This window comes from Ursus arctos, unplaced genomic scaffold (genome assembly GCF_023065955.2).
Source record: "Ursus arctos isolate Adak ecotype North America unplaced genomic scaffold, UrsArc2.0 scaffold_23, whole genome shotgun sequence".
NCBI classification, from domain to species: domain Eukaryota; kingdom Metazoa; phylum Chordata; class Mammalia; order Carnivora; family Ursidae; genus Ursus; species Ursus arctos.
The window spans coordinates 9867045-9880782 of NW_026622908.1; the positions used below are offsets into that span (position 1 = coordinate 9867045).

The following is a 13738-nucleotide window of genomic DNA, read 5'->3' on the forward strand; positions in this document are numbered from 1 at the left end:
AGTTATTCCCTGCAATGAATTGGAGCCTTCGAGGTCTGTGCGGGGCACGGTTTAGCGAAGACTGGAGTGTCACGATGCAATTTTATTCAGACTTTACACTCCATTTAATCCAGGAAACCATACTCCTCTCTCAAGAAGAAACCAGAGTTTGTGAGCTCCCACTGCACACCTTGGCAGACCAGAAAAGGCATGACCATATAGTTAAACCTTATAAACCATAAGCTAGTCAAAGCATGTGTGGGGGGAAGGAGAGGAGGATCTGAAGTCTGAAGACATTTTCTAGCCTCTTATTCCAGATCTGTTAGCCTCAGTTTCTCATAGGCATAGAGTGTGAATAGTCTTAACATTTTCAGGAGTTTGTTAGAGGTTTTAGAAGATTCGGAAGTACAGAAACTTCCTTGGCTGCTAACCACGTCTAAAAATCAGAGGTATGGGGGGTGCCTGGGGGGTGCAGTCGTTAAGCGTCTGCCTTCAGCTCAGGGCGTGATCCCAGTGGTCTGGGATCGAGCCCCACATCAGGCTCCTCCACTAGGGGCCTGCTTCTCCCTCTCCCACTCCCCCTGCTTGTGTTCCCTCTCTCGCTGGCTGTCTCTCTCAGTCAAATAAATAAATAAAATCTTAAAAAAAAAAAAAAATCAGAGGTATGGGGCGCCTGGGTGGCTCAGTCGTTAAGTGTCTGCCTTCGGCCCAGGGCGTGATCCCAGGGTCCTGGGATCGAGCCCCATATCGGGCTCCCTGCTCCACTGGGAGCCTGCTTCTTCCTCTCCCACTCCCCCTGCTTGTGTTCCCTCTCTCATTGGCTGTCTCTTTCTCTGTGAAATAAATAAATAAAATCTTAAAAATAAAATTAAATTAAATAAATAAAAATCAGAGGTAGTTTTCCTCTCTGCATCTCTCAAATGAAAACAATTTAGATGCAGGTCGAGAGAATAACAACAAAAAGATTTGGCCACTCAGGTGTTAAATTTTTCTTCTAGTCCTTTCTGCCCCCAAAATACAGTTACATCTCTTTTAACAATTCTAAATGGTTTCCCTCTGGCAATGAACATTTCCACACCCTCAACCAGTTTTACAGGTCAGGCTTTTTTTGGCCTCAAATCCAGGACTTGGTCTTGGAGAGTGGGCTGCACGGTTATTTCTGCAGATACCACACACTCACTATGCCTTTTGGAGATAATCAACTTCAGCTTTGTAACTTTATGAACATGGGATTTTTTTTTTCTTTTTCTTTTTTTCTATCTTCAGTCCAAGAAATGTCAAAGCCGCTTATTCGGGATCACCCCTAATCCCCCCGGATCCAGTGGTCTTTGAAATCAACAGACTTTTTTTTTGAGAGAGCCCTCTTTTCTAACATGGCAATTCATCATGACTTTTATGGTCTTCCCTTGAGTGGTGATCGCCCAGGTATCTGAACAGCAAACCTAACTAATCATGTAAGGAACCCAGCCTAGAAGGACCACCTCTTAAGACAGAGGGACTCCACGGGGTCGCGGGGTCCCCCGATATGACTTGTCGCCGGAAAGGAAGACACCAAACCCCACAGTATTTTTCAGTTTTCACTTGAAACTGGGGCTTCTGTGTCATACCCTCCTGTCCACTCTCTGATGATCTCAGATGTTTCTCTTCCTTGCCATGAGCTTATTAAGCAGTGTGGACAAGTGGGGGAAGGAAAGAATGTTGCTCTCTTAAGACACTTCTAAAAGATTGAGTTTTAGAATGTGACCCAAAATAGACTAACTCCTTCCACCCAAATCTTTCGGTTACTTTCACTTTGGGGCAAATAAAAATCACCCCTCAGCCAGCTGACCTTAGAGTGTCTAATCTTTCAAACAGACAGTTGACCTTCCTTCTCTGCGTGGGTTTAGATCCCAAGGGCCACGCGGTGTCATTATAGGGGCCCAGCTGTGTACACATTGGGACGGGGCGGAGGGGGTGGTTTCAACCCCGAAGGTTACTACTCCCTTTTGCCGGCTCCTGTTTATCCCAGATTATTGGAATTTTGCTGAAAGGCACACCAAAGCCATTCTGATTGCCTGAGCTCTGCAAAGAAAGAGCGTAGAGAAGCAATACGGTCTGTGAATCTCAGGAGCTTTGGTATTCTCGCCTCCGGGAAGGCCCGGCCGGCTGGTTAGGCAGGGTGACTGCCGAACAAACCTGCTGGTGGACATGGACCGGTGGTCAGTGGAGGACTGAAAGGAGACGAACTCAGGGCTGTTCTCATCAGTTACACCTCTCCTTCCCTAGAATTTCAGAGTGCATTGATAGTGAAGCCGAGACGGTCATGCAGCTCCGAAATGAGCTGAGAGACAAGGAGATGAAGCTGACAGACATCCGCCTAGAAGCCCTCAGCTCCGCACACCAGCTCGACCAGCTCCGGGAGGCCATGAACAGGATGCAGGTGAGCCCCGGAGCGTGGGCCGAGCCCCAGGCTGTCCAGGAAGGAGCGGCGGGAAGCTGCTCTCCTCGCCCCAGGGCTGCCTTCTGCCTTCCGAGCCTTTCTCTCCTCTTTTTTTTTCTTTCTTTTCCAAAGTAGAGAGGCTCCTTCTCTTCTCATGCCCTCCCAGATATTGCACAAGGACAAGCCTTTTCAAAGTACAGGTGGAACGTGCCTCCCCCCTTTTGTGACTTCCAGCGGCTCCGCTGTCAAGTCCCCCATGCAGCAGTCTCCTTCACCTGGCCTTCAAGGCTTCTGCGGGGTCCTTTGCACTCGGAATCTACCGCCCGCCCACTTGCAGTTCCACTTTCCAGACTCCTCAACCAGAGGGAAGCCCTGACTGTTCCCTTTGCCTGCGACGGGAATTTCTGTGTCATAGGCCTAGTGTTCCCTCCACAGGGAGAACCTTCTACACAGCTGAATTGGACCCTTCCCTCAAGGATCAGCCTCCCCCTCTACAAACTCTTCCAGGCCCTGCGTCTGCAAGAGTTAGTGCCCTCAGCTGAATTCTAGATGTGTTCTTACAGCCCCTCACCTTCCACCCTGGACTGGAAGGCATTCCCGTCTTCTGGCTGTTCTTTATTGGTGTCCCTTCCTCTGGCTGTAACACCAGTGCTGCGCGCATGGTGGGTTTTCCTACATATGTGTACAGATGGAAGAGCCCTGTGGGCTCTGCCAAACGGGGCCTCACTGGAGAACCAGCATTTCCCAAAGGAGGGTCCATAGAACGCTTGTTCCATGAGAGGCTCTGTGGAAGGAGAGCTCCTGGCTCAGCTGCGTTCAGGACGGCAGCACGCTCTGTGCCCCTCCGAGGTCCTCCACGCGGAGCAGCTCCTCAGGGGTCTAAGCCCTACAGGAAAGAAACCCATCAAGCCCAGAGTCTCACAAACCTCTTGGATTGTAAGACCCTTTCTAAACAGTTAAGACTCAGGCAACAGACTCTGGGAAGCATTCCTGAGGTCTTTTCAAAGGCCAGCTCTCCACAAGGGGGGCCCTTGCCCCGCCAGACAGGTCTTGTGTGTACATGAGAGCAGCAGGCGTGGCCGGACCTCTCCGATGGTGTGACTGGCTGGACCTCGGCTGGGACTCCCGCCTGATCCCTGCACGGGGCTTTCCAGTCCCTCCTCCAGAAGACGCTTGCTCGTGTTCCATGCACCTAGTAAGCGAGTCTCTTCCTTACTCTTTGCAGAGTGAGATAGAGAAGCTGAAAGCTGAGAACGACCGGCTGAAGTCCGAGTCTCAAGGCAGTGGCTGCAGTCGGGCACCCTCCCAGGTGTCCCTCTCGGCCTCCCCGAGGCAGTCCATGGGCCTCTCCCAACACAGCTTGAACCTCACGGAGTCAACCAGCCTGGGTGAGTGGCATCCCAGGGCCGCGGGCAGGTCAGGGCCTGCAGCTCAAACTCCACTCTCCTCGCAAGAGCCCCAAGATAAGCAGATGAACAGATCAAATGGAGAGGCAACAGGCGTGCGTGCTCTTGGGGTGTGTGTGTGCCTGGGTGTGCGTCTGCTACCGACATGAGCTCAGCCGTTAGACTGCTGTCATGCTTTGCTCGAGTGCCCCCAGTTCTCCAAGCCATGAGCTTGGATCCTCTTGTCCACCATGCTGAGTTCTGTTTGATCCATTTTAAGAGGCTGACCTACAAGCTGAATGCTGCATAGAAACCCCATAGTAGCAGGTCCCCAGTTGGGGCAATGGCTTGGTCTGTGGTCTTCCTGCCTTCAGGATGGATTCCCGGCCGGCACCGTCATGAGCAAACATGATCTAGGTTTTCTTTGTAAGCATATTGAGGCTGACGCTTTGATTTCTTACCCATGATGCTGCGTTGCTATCGTTTTGGTTGAGCCTCTGCCTCGCACTTCCATTTGGCAAGGTGCATCGTCAGCCCGCTGGTTCTTTGGTTGGTCCGCCATTGATTTCTGTGGTTGCATTCTCCATTCTGCCCTCTCCCCTTCCCCTACCCCACCCCACTTCCCTGCACCCCGACACCTGGTTTGTCCCGCTGCTGTGCCAACAAGCAGCGGGGGTGTCGGGAAGCCGGCTTTGCTGTCCCCACGTGCCTAAGGCTGTTGATGTTTTCCATTCGCAGACATGTTGCTGGATGACACTGGTGAATGCTCGGCTCGGAAGGAAGGAGGCAGGCATGTTAAGATAGTTGTCAGCTTTCAGGAGGAAATGAAGTGGAAGGAGGTTAGTTGGACCCCTTTCCCTGCTCTGCTTGTCCCTTCTCCAGGTAGAACTACCTAGCTTAGTGATGGCATCGTCAGACCGTATCACCTCGGCACCTAAGGCGATTCGGACGCGCTCCTAACACTTTCCTTAACTAACCACAATCCCCAGCAGCATTTTGACACAATTAAAGTGAGCAAACGGCCCTTCCCTCCCTCTTGCGTTTGGAAAGTCTACTAAAGGGTGCTAAAGATATTCCCGCGTCGCACCTGCACGGAGCTAACCGAACACTAACCGAACACTAACATCAGTCAGAAACGGCTTTTCTGAATGTCATGTGTCCCGAAAGCACTTCAGAGACAGCTAAGCACGTGTAGCACGGAAGCGAGCTGACCAAGAGCACTGGTCTCGTCCAGTGCTCAGAGACGGCGGACAAGGTGGGACACCGAGGGGCCGAGCCACGCAGGTGGCTGTCGTGAAGCCGGTGGGGCGTCCCGACTCCCTAAGGCTGAGGATCTTGAGTTTTCTAAGTAGTTCCTATTCTCTTCCAGAGCCTCAGGAGGCCACACCCACACTAGGAACTATTTTGGGGGAGGGATGAGGGTGACAAGGTTGATTTTTAGTCATTGATTCAGTCCACGTGATGCTGGAACGGCCGTCTCTCAAGTAAGCGGAGAAAGGCTTCACGAGTCGTTATTTTAAGTGCTCTTCAGCTTTTTGTTTGCTGTTTCTGAGCATCCTTGCCGACACGCTGTTTGTCGTCTGGGAGTGCCGGGGAACCCCGCGGTGCCCACCGCGACAGAGCGGTCTGCAGCCAGACTCTCTTTGCCAGGGGATTCCACTGTGTGGCTGGCTCTCTAGTCTTGTCGAAGGGGGTAGGCGCAGATTTTGGCGCTGCCAGTGATTTTCTCCTCATCTAACCTAAAAACATATATATTTTCATATATAAAAATAAATATAAACAAGTCCATCTTCAGAGCTGAAGTAGTGGCATGATAGGACTGTCAACGGGAAAATTCATTCTTAGAATGTTCTTATAAAAAATGTAGCTGATACCTGGGATGTGCATTAATCCAATGATCTTCACTAGGAACAGATAGGTTCTACAGTTTACAGAAGTTCGAGTCCCTTTTAAAAATTGTATTGTTCTGGATCACCACGGTATCCAGATGAAGTTGGTCGACCAGATGTGTTACCTCCATTTTACAACTGAGAAACCCAGCACCCAAGCATCATTTACTTGAGGTTACAGGGCAACTGGTGAAGCCAGATCTTTTCACCATAAGGCTGGTGTTCTCTTCCCTGCTGATTTTGCTTAACTGCCACATACACCCCCACCCCCCACTGCCACTCTCCTAATCCTGTATCCTTGTGAGCATGTCAGAACTAAGATTTTAAAGTGCAACAAAATAGAATATTCTATTAATTTTTCTTTAATCATTGTGGTTAGTTAGCCCCACTCTGTGCAGAGAGCCCTGTGCGCAAAATTCAAAAGAAATAGAAAAAGAGCATTTTTTTGTGAACGTCCCAGAGTTTTACTTGTTTTCTGAATTATGTTTTAACTTTTAATTAGCAGAAAAGCAATAAACGTTATTTTTTAAAGAAGAAAAGAATTGAACGTATTCTATGCCGAAGGAGTTTAAGATCTAGCAAAGGAGATAAACTTGATTTGCAAATGAGACGTAAATACCTAAAGGTAAACAAGTACAGAGTATGTTGATATTTCAGTTGTGTATAGAACCAGTGAAGCAATGTGAGCTCTGAGCCTGGTGGGTTAATCATTGAAGGCTCCCTGGAAGAGGTGAGTTTGCAAGCAAGGTTTGGAAAGGGAGAGCTGGCAGACAGGAGAGGGGAGAGCATTCCGGGCAAGGGATGTGATCTATGCACTATACAAGGCACACCTTTAGTAGAAGGTTCTAGATTCCAGAGAGGAGATCCCCTCTTCCTAACCCACGGACTACTGTTTTTGCAAGAGAGCAGGGAAAGTTTTTAATGGTATTCCATCTACGTTGTATCTGGTGTTATAACAAATAGGACTTTTATTCCCCTCTCAAACCTTTGGTGGAGTTCTAAGGCAATCTGAGTCCTTGCTAAACTGTGTCCGAAAAGATCCGCCTGTTTTTCACCTGCATACATTTCCTTGCCCTTAGGATTCCAGACCACACCTCTTTCTTATTGGCTGCATTGGAGTTAGTGGCAAGACGAAGTGGGATGTGCTCGATGGGGTGGTTAGACGACTGTTCAAAGTAAGTGTCTAAGAGGACGGCTACGGTAGTCTGCCTGAAGTGGGGGGGGCCTGGGCTCAGGGAGGGAAGGGGCGGTTTGTGTCCTGAACGTGGCAATTCTTGGGTCTGCCCCCGTCCTTGTGTTGCTGGGATTTGTCTCCAGGCACTCCAGTAACAGGAAGCTGGTGAGTACAGACTGGTGATTGGCCGGCCAATGAGAACCGATTCCCTGGCCTTAAGCAATTATTTGAGCCTCACTGCTAATGTCCACATTCTCTCTTCACCTTAGAATTGTGTCCTATTGAATATACTTTGGAGTGAGTGCCCTGTGGCCAGGGCTAAGACCTCAAATTTCCATTCTTCACTTCCAGGGGATTTGATCCAACGTTGCCCAGCATCTTGGCCAACACTTCAGCGTCTATGACTTGTGCTTCCCATGACATTAACATCTGATCAATGGCCAGAGTCAGAGATGTTGGCGTAGTTATTTTCGTATTTGTTCTAGTCACATCACTGGAGTGGGTGGATGTTTGTCACAGGAGAAGTAACTCATGAGTACTGAGGCGAGCCTGCAAGCACAAGGTGGTTTGGAAGAAGCTTTTCGTACTTTTTTTCTTACTATCCTGAAAGGAGTCAGCAGTCATAAGCTTTCATTAATCATATCCCCTGAGCAATATTGGTAGCCTGCATTTTTGGTGCCAGAGACCATGCTAACAGTACCCCAATTTACTTCCAGGCCTGTGAGGAAGGTCCTATTATTTTCCCACTTAAAGAGGAGGAAAGCAAGGCTCGGGTCACTTGCCCAAGGTCATGGAGCTAGAACTCAACCACACTGGTCTAGTTGAGTTGGTCTGACTTTAAAACCTGACTTACCCAGTACACTCTAATCTCTTTCTATCATCTAGATTCAGGTGGCTTCACACACAGGAAGCTCTGTTCCTCTGGCCAAAGATCGTTCCCCATCTTGTAGGCCGTGGAAATGTGACCAGGCAAGGGATGTGAGTGGCTGAGGGCAGACCAATCCTGCTGCCTGGAGCCGAGACCTGAACTCTGCTGATGGGCAGCTGGGATGTCCTCGGATTAAAAAGACAACAGTTTGGGCTGAAAAGAGCCTGGGGGGCATTTGGGGGGCATCACGTGTGAGGAAGTGAGACCATTAAAGGTAGAGAGGCCTGTTCTCGAAATTCCAAGTCAGTCATCATCCAGCTGTCTCCTCGCCCACAGACCTTTGGTTCAGGTTCACTGACCTAAAACCTTTTGGTCACTCACCTCAGAGGGCATACTTCCCAAATTAAACACAATTTTTCCTGGTTAAAGATCAAAAGCTGCTTTTTTTTCTTGCAGCCCTGGGGTTTGCTCCTTTTGTCATCAGTGTGGTCTTTGCTCTGAGCCAAGAGAAGGGGCTGGTGGAGAGCTATCTTGTCAAATTACTTTCTCATGAATTTTCCAGCACTATTCACAGGCCCTGGTGTCTTTGGGACTTCAGCTGCACTTAAGAAAAGCAGCCTCACTTCCTTGCCTGGTTCATCCAGACTAAACGTTCACGATTGTGTTAGGGCTCCCTCCACATCACTAACCAAATAAATCTACTTTAAGAGGCCTGTGATACTCGGTCATCGTCCCCATAGAAACCTCGTCCCCCCCTCGTTCCACAGCTCGGTTTCAACCCAGGCATCAACTGAGTGAGAAGATGGTCATAAATCACCCGAGGAAAACATGAGTCACGCACAGCTTTCTAGCCACATCTTTGATGGGGTCTTGATTTTATTCTTCCTAGGAATACATCATCCACGTCGACCCCGTGAGTCAGCTGGGGCTGAATTCAGATAGTGTTCTGGGCTACAGCATTGGGGAAATCAAGCGCAGCAACACCTCGGAGACCCCCGAGCTGCTTCCCTGTGGCTATCTGGTCGGCGAGAACACCACCATCTCTGTGACCGTCAGAGGTAATTCGGCTGGTGGCGGAGGTCGGGGTCTTCAGGAATTGCAGTTTTTGTTTTGTGACTTGGCGTAGGAAACCATGGCTGCAATTTTATGTGCACATGTGTGTGCGGGTAGGTTTCTCTACCCCTGCAACCGCAGTCGTTCTTACCTAAGCAAGTTCAACGGCCTTTAGCTTTTTCCACCACCACCGGAAGAAGACAATTTTAGTTTATTGCTGAAATTACAGAACAAAAGGTCCCATTAAGCCTTATGACTCTGAGATGTTGGAATCTTAATAGCCCTGCTGAAACGGGGCTCCACCGGTATCCAGGGGTTACTCTTGCCAGCCGGCCTCGGACGTGCTCCTGTTCTATGGGTGGGAACCGGGATTTGCTCAAGAGCCACTCTTGCCCACGCACGGTGCTGCTGGCGTTTCCGATTGCCTCATCACCCAGGGATGTTAGGCCCCAGGCCAAAGTGTGTTCCAAGGAGCGCTAGGCCCACAAAGTATCTTGTGGGGGGAGAATCTGGACCAAATAAGTCTAGAAAAGTGCATCATTAGACCCATTTGTGTTCAGGGGACAGGAAGACAGGAGTGTACGTGTGCACTGGCTCTATCCTCGGATATGCTGACTGCTGCCAGTAAGAAGCCTGTAGAATCCAATCGGACACAAATGGATTTGACTGCAAAACCCCCTTTTTCCCTATATTTTATGAACCCCCCCCCCCAAGAATAGATTAATGAACACTGTACGAAGCTCAACCTTCAGGTTGTCCCATCTTACTTCCCCATAAGGCACAGCTTTTGACTCTAGTTTTAACAGGGCACTTTTTGGGTTGTTTGATGCAAGCTTTGTTTCCTGGTTGGAAGGTTTTCCAGAAGCACCCCACCATTCCTTAGGAGCAGGAATTTACACCTTGCTCTGCCAGTGACGGGCCTAATGTTACCACTCAAGCCTCACACACAGGCTCCTTATCTTGCCGGCAAGTGAAATTGCACCCACGTGGCCTCGGGCTGCAGGTGACAGGAACCTACCCCAAACTAGCTTTAGCGGGAATGCTAAACACACCTGGAAAATGGCAGGAACAGCTGCAAACACTGCCAGGTCCGGGCATCCCAACAGTGCCCTGAGGACCAGGCCTGCCTCAGCTTGGCATATTTTCTGAGCTCTGTGCATTGCTGCTGAAATGGCCCAGGTAGCCCTGATTCATCCTTTTGGCTGGGGAACCTAAAAGTAAGAGAATGTCCTTCTGGAAAAGCGTGACAGAAAATTCGTCCAGGTGATTCTGGCCCACCTGAGTCAAATGGCCATCACTGAACCAGTCACTATGACCAGGGAGAGGGTTTGGCCCAGCCTGGGCCCTTGGGAGGCTGAAGGTGCTGCGTCAGCCCCACTTGAACCACCTGGAATGAGCTCCCCATAAGAAAGAAGAGTCCTACTAGAAGGGGCAGGAGGGAGGGTACCAGGCACAACAGAACAGTGGTGCTGTACAGGAACCCTTCAGGGAAAGCCTTACACGGCACGGCTTGAACTACGCGTCATCCACACCGGTGAGCGTGCTCGGTCATTGTAGGTGACAGCTGCAGGCACCGAGGGGTGACCAGACCTGGTCTGCTTGCAGAGACCAGACCTCTGTAGAAACAGGGACAAGGTGGTCTCCCGAGGTGGAACGTCGTCCCCCCCCCACACCACCCCAGAGCCTGGTCTGCCCCAGTTAGCACCAGGTTGTTCAGCAGCTCGAGGAATCAGCTCAGGTTTATTTGTAAGCAACACCTGGCTTCTTATTTTCCAGCAGTGCTCGAAACTCATGCCTCAGGACAACATAAACCATACACGAGTTTGAGCTGGGAGGTCCACTTGAGTGGTACCGGGGGCGGGGGTGTGACTGGGCATGCCCTGCAGTGCGTTCATCTGCAGAACAGTCACTCCCAGCGGGTTTTAGGGCAAAAGAGCAGCGTATATGTAGAGAGATGTTTTTGTGGGTTTTTTCCTCTCTCATTATTAAGTTTAGACTAGAGACCTTGCATTCCACACTTTGCATTGAGTTTCAATCATTGTAGGCTACACTGAGCTCAGGAACAGCAACGTCTTAGGCCTGTACCTGGAAGATAAGTCATTTAGAGACCTTCATCATGGTCATTCTGGAATAGTCTCCTGCATGTAGGGGCCATTCTCAGTTGCAGGAGGATTAGAAACAAGCATATAAATGCATTTGTGGGGTCTGTTTGCAGTGAATAATTATGTAGAAGGAAGAAACTATCATGAAATAGAATAACCGGGGGCGCGTGGCTGGCTCAGTCAGGGGAGCACGTGACTCTTGATCGCGGGCTTGTGAGTTTGAGCCCCACACTGGGTGTAGAGATTACGTAAAAATGAAATCTTTAAAAAATAAAATAGAATAAATGCTCTTCAGTTCATTTTTTACCTACATATATTACTTTTCTTAAGGTGAGTTTTAACAGAATTACTTTAGGTTTTAGACAAGTAACCTTGGATGGATCTTCTCTTGAGAATGGTATCAAGAAAATAATTCTTTTTAAAAAGCCAACAGCCCTGGGGCACCTGGGTGGCTCTGTAGGTTAAGCATCTGATTCTTGATTTTGACTCAGGCCATGATCTCAAGGTCGAGTCCCACATCAGGTTCCACACTCAGCAGGGAGTCCGCTTCTCTCCCCCTGCCCCTCCCCCTGCTCCCACACATGCTCTCTTTCTCTCACTACAAATGAATAAATAAATCTTTAAAAATAAAACAAATAAATAGCCAATGGCCCTGGGGCGCCTGGGTGGCTCAGTCAGTTAAGTGGCTGCCTTTGGCTCAGATCATGATCCCAGGATCCTGGGATCGAGCCCTGTGTAGTGCTCCCTGCACAGCAGGGAGTCTGCTTCTCCTCCCTCTGCTCCTCCCCTCTGCTTATGCTCTCTGTCTCTCACTCTCTCAAATAAATAAATAAAATCTTAAAAAAGAAAAAAAAAAAAGCCAGGATGCCTGGGTGGCTTAGTCAGTTGGGTTTGGCCTAGCCTGGACCCTTGGGATCCCAGGGGTCCTGGGATCGAGTCCCAAATCAGGCTCCTTGCTCAGCAGGGAACCTGCTTCTCCCTCTGCCTGCTCTGCCTACCACTCCCCCTGCTTGTGTTGTCTGTCTCTCTCTCTCTGACAAATAAGTGAATAAAATCTTTAAAAAAAAAAAAAAAAGCAAACAGCTCTGGTTGGTGGAGCTGTCCCACATGGGAAAGGGGAATGATAGGTTTCCTCTTGACATTGTTGAGGCTCAGAGGGCTTGGTGGGTAGCATTTCAGCCTTTGCTTACCAGTCATCACATCCCTGCATCAAATTGCATTTCTTTGTTTTCAAGATGAAAGTGTGGCCACCTTTGTGGCATATCTGAGTGTGGGCAGCAGTGGCACAGGGCACGAGAGAGAAGAGGGTGACAGGCAACCCCAGGGTCTTGGCAGACATGGGAGACTCAGGTGTGGTCTGGGCAGACACCAGCAGCATGGTAAATCCAGACAGACACGCAGAGCCTGGAGTCTCAGGAACCCTGCAGAGGACAGCCAGGGCCCGAGGGCCTGGGTGTTAGAGTGCAGTCTGAGTCTGGGCGCGTCGGCCGAGCCTGGTGCTAGGCCACACGGTGCTCGTGAGCAGGCTACAGTGGCTGTTTGCGCTCAGCCTCCCGTGTCCCCGGGTGAGCCGCAGTCTCAGATGAGTGGCTGCCATGGAAAGAGCGAGGCAGTCCTGGATGGCAAGCGCAGAGCTACCCACTCCACAGGGCTTCACACCCTTCCTGTCCCTTTCCTTCCAACACAGGGCTCGCCGAGAACAGCCTGGACTCACTGGTGTTCGAGTCCCTGATCCCCAAGCCCATCCTGCAGCGCTACGTGTCCCTGCTGGTGGAGCACCGGCGGATCATCCTCTCTGGCCCCAGCGGCACTGGGAAAACCTACTTGGCCAACCGGCTGTCCGAGTACTTGGTGCTGCGGGAGGGACGGGAGCTGACGGATGGTGTCATCGCCACCTTCAACGTGGACCACAAGTCCAGCAAGGTGAGGAGGTCGTTTGGAGCTGCCGCCCAGCCAGGGGTTGCTGGGTGGCCCTTTCAGAACTGTCCAGGCCACCACCGCGCTGATGGGAAAGCATTGTTGCCTGTGTGCTCTCCCTTGGGGTTGTGAAAGCCTGGGGGAGGAAGTCAGGATGGGGTAGCAGGAGGGAAGCCTTGCACCCAAAACTTCCAGCAAGGAGTGCCATCTGTAAGGCAAGCTGGTTCATTTCTCACTTGCCTGCTCTGAGCTAGGAGTCCTTTAGGATCACCCCAGAAGCATCCATTTTAGTTTACCAAGAATTAGTCATGTGCCTCCTTGGTGCTCTGGTTTCTCCCAAATGAATAAACGTCCTCTTGAACAGTGATGACACTCATAATAACAGCTCACATCACAGACTGCTTGCCCATGACCAGCAAACCGGCCGCCTCACGACAGTACCCTCAAGGGTCAGGTCATGGCTACTCTCGTGTCACAGAGGAGGGACCTGAGGCTCAAGGCAGGTGGCCATGTGCCTAGGACCCCTCGGATGATACAGAGCAGTGGACTAGGGCTTGAGTCAGAGTCCTGAACTCCAGAGCCAGCAAACAGGCTCAATCCTGCTTCCTGGGGACCAATGGAGACGTCTGGACCTGGTCCCAGGCGAAGATCATGAAGTGCTCTCGCAAGCCTGTTCCCTGCTCGCGCGGTGGGGGGTGATGGATGATTTGCTCGGGCTGGCCCTGAGCAAGGGGACTGGTGAGTCAGAGGTGATTGGGAAATGACGCTTCTGCCTTACGACTCATCTGGTGTGCTCGAAGATACAGACCTGGACCTCATCCATGACTGCCCTCAGTAGGTTTGGCAGGCCGGAGTCTGCGCATTCACAGTTTGCCGGCTGATTTTAATGTCGGGCTAGACTAGAAAGAAGTTGTCAGAGTGCCGATACCCAGAGTGTCTGTGTGAGCCTGCC

General features: G+C 50.5%; 1 protein-coding gene across 4 annotated transcripts in view; it reads left to right on the top strand.

Annotated features, from left to right (window-relative positions):
• The window catches only part of NAV2 (neuron navigator 2), a 383600-nt gene that overhangs the window by 355301 nt on the left and 14561 nt on the right, over positions 1-13738 (top strand). For all 4 annotated transcript variants that reach the window (XM_026512228.4, XM_044389055.3, XM_057317561.1 and 1 more), the window contains 6 exons: positions 2245-2398; positions 3624-3786; positions 4522-4622; positions 6752-6847; positions 8604-8772; positions 12557-12792. In XM_026512228.4, coding sequence (XP_026368013.1) covers positions 2245-2398; positions 3624-3786; positions 4522-4622; positions 6752-6847; positions 8604-8772; positions 12557-12792 — 919 coding nt within the window. The remainder of the gene's footprint in view (positions 1-2244; positions 2399-3623; positions 3787-4521; positions 4623-6751; positions 6848-8603; positions 8773-12556; positions 12793-13738) is intronic.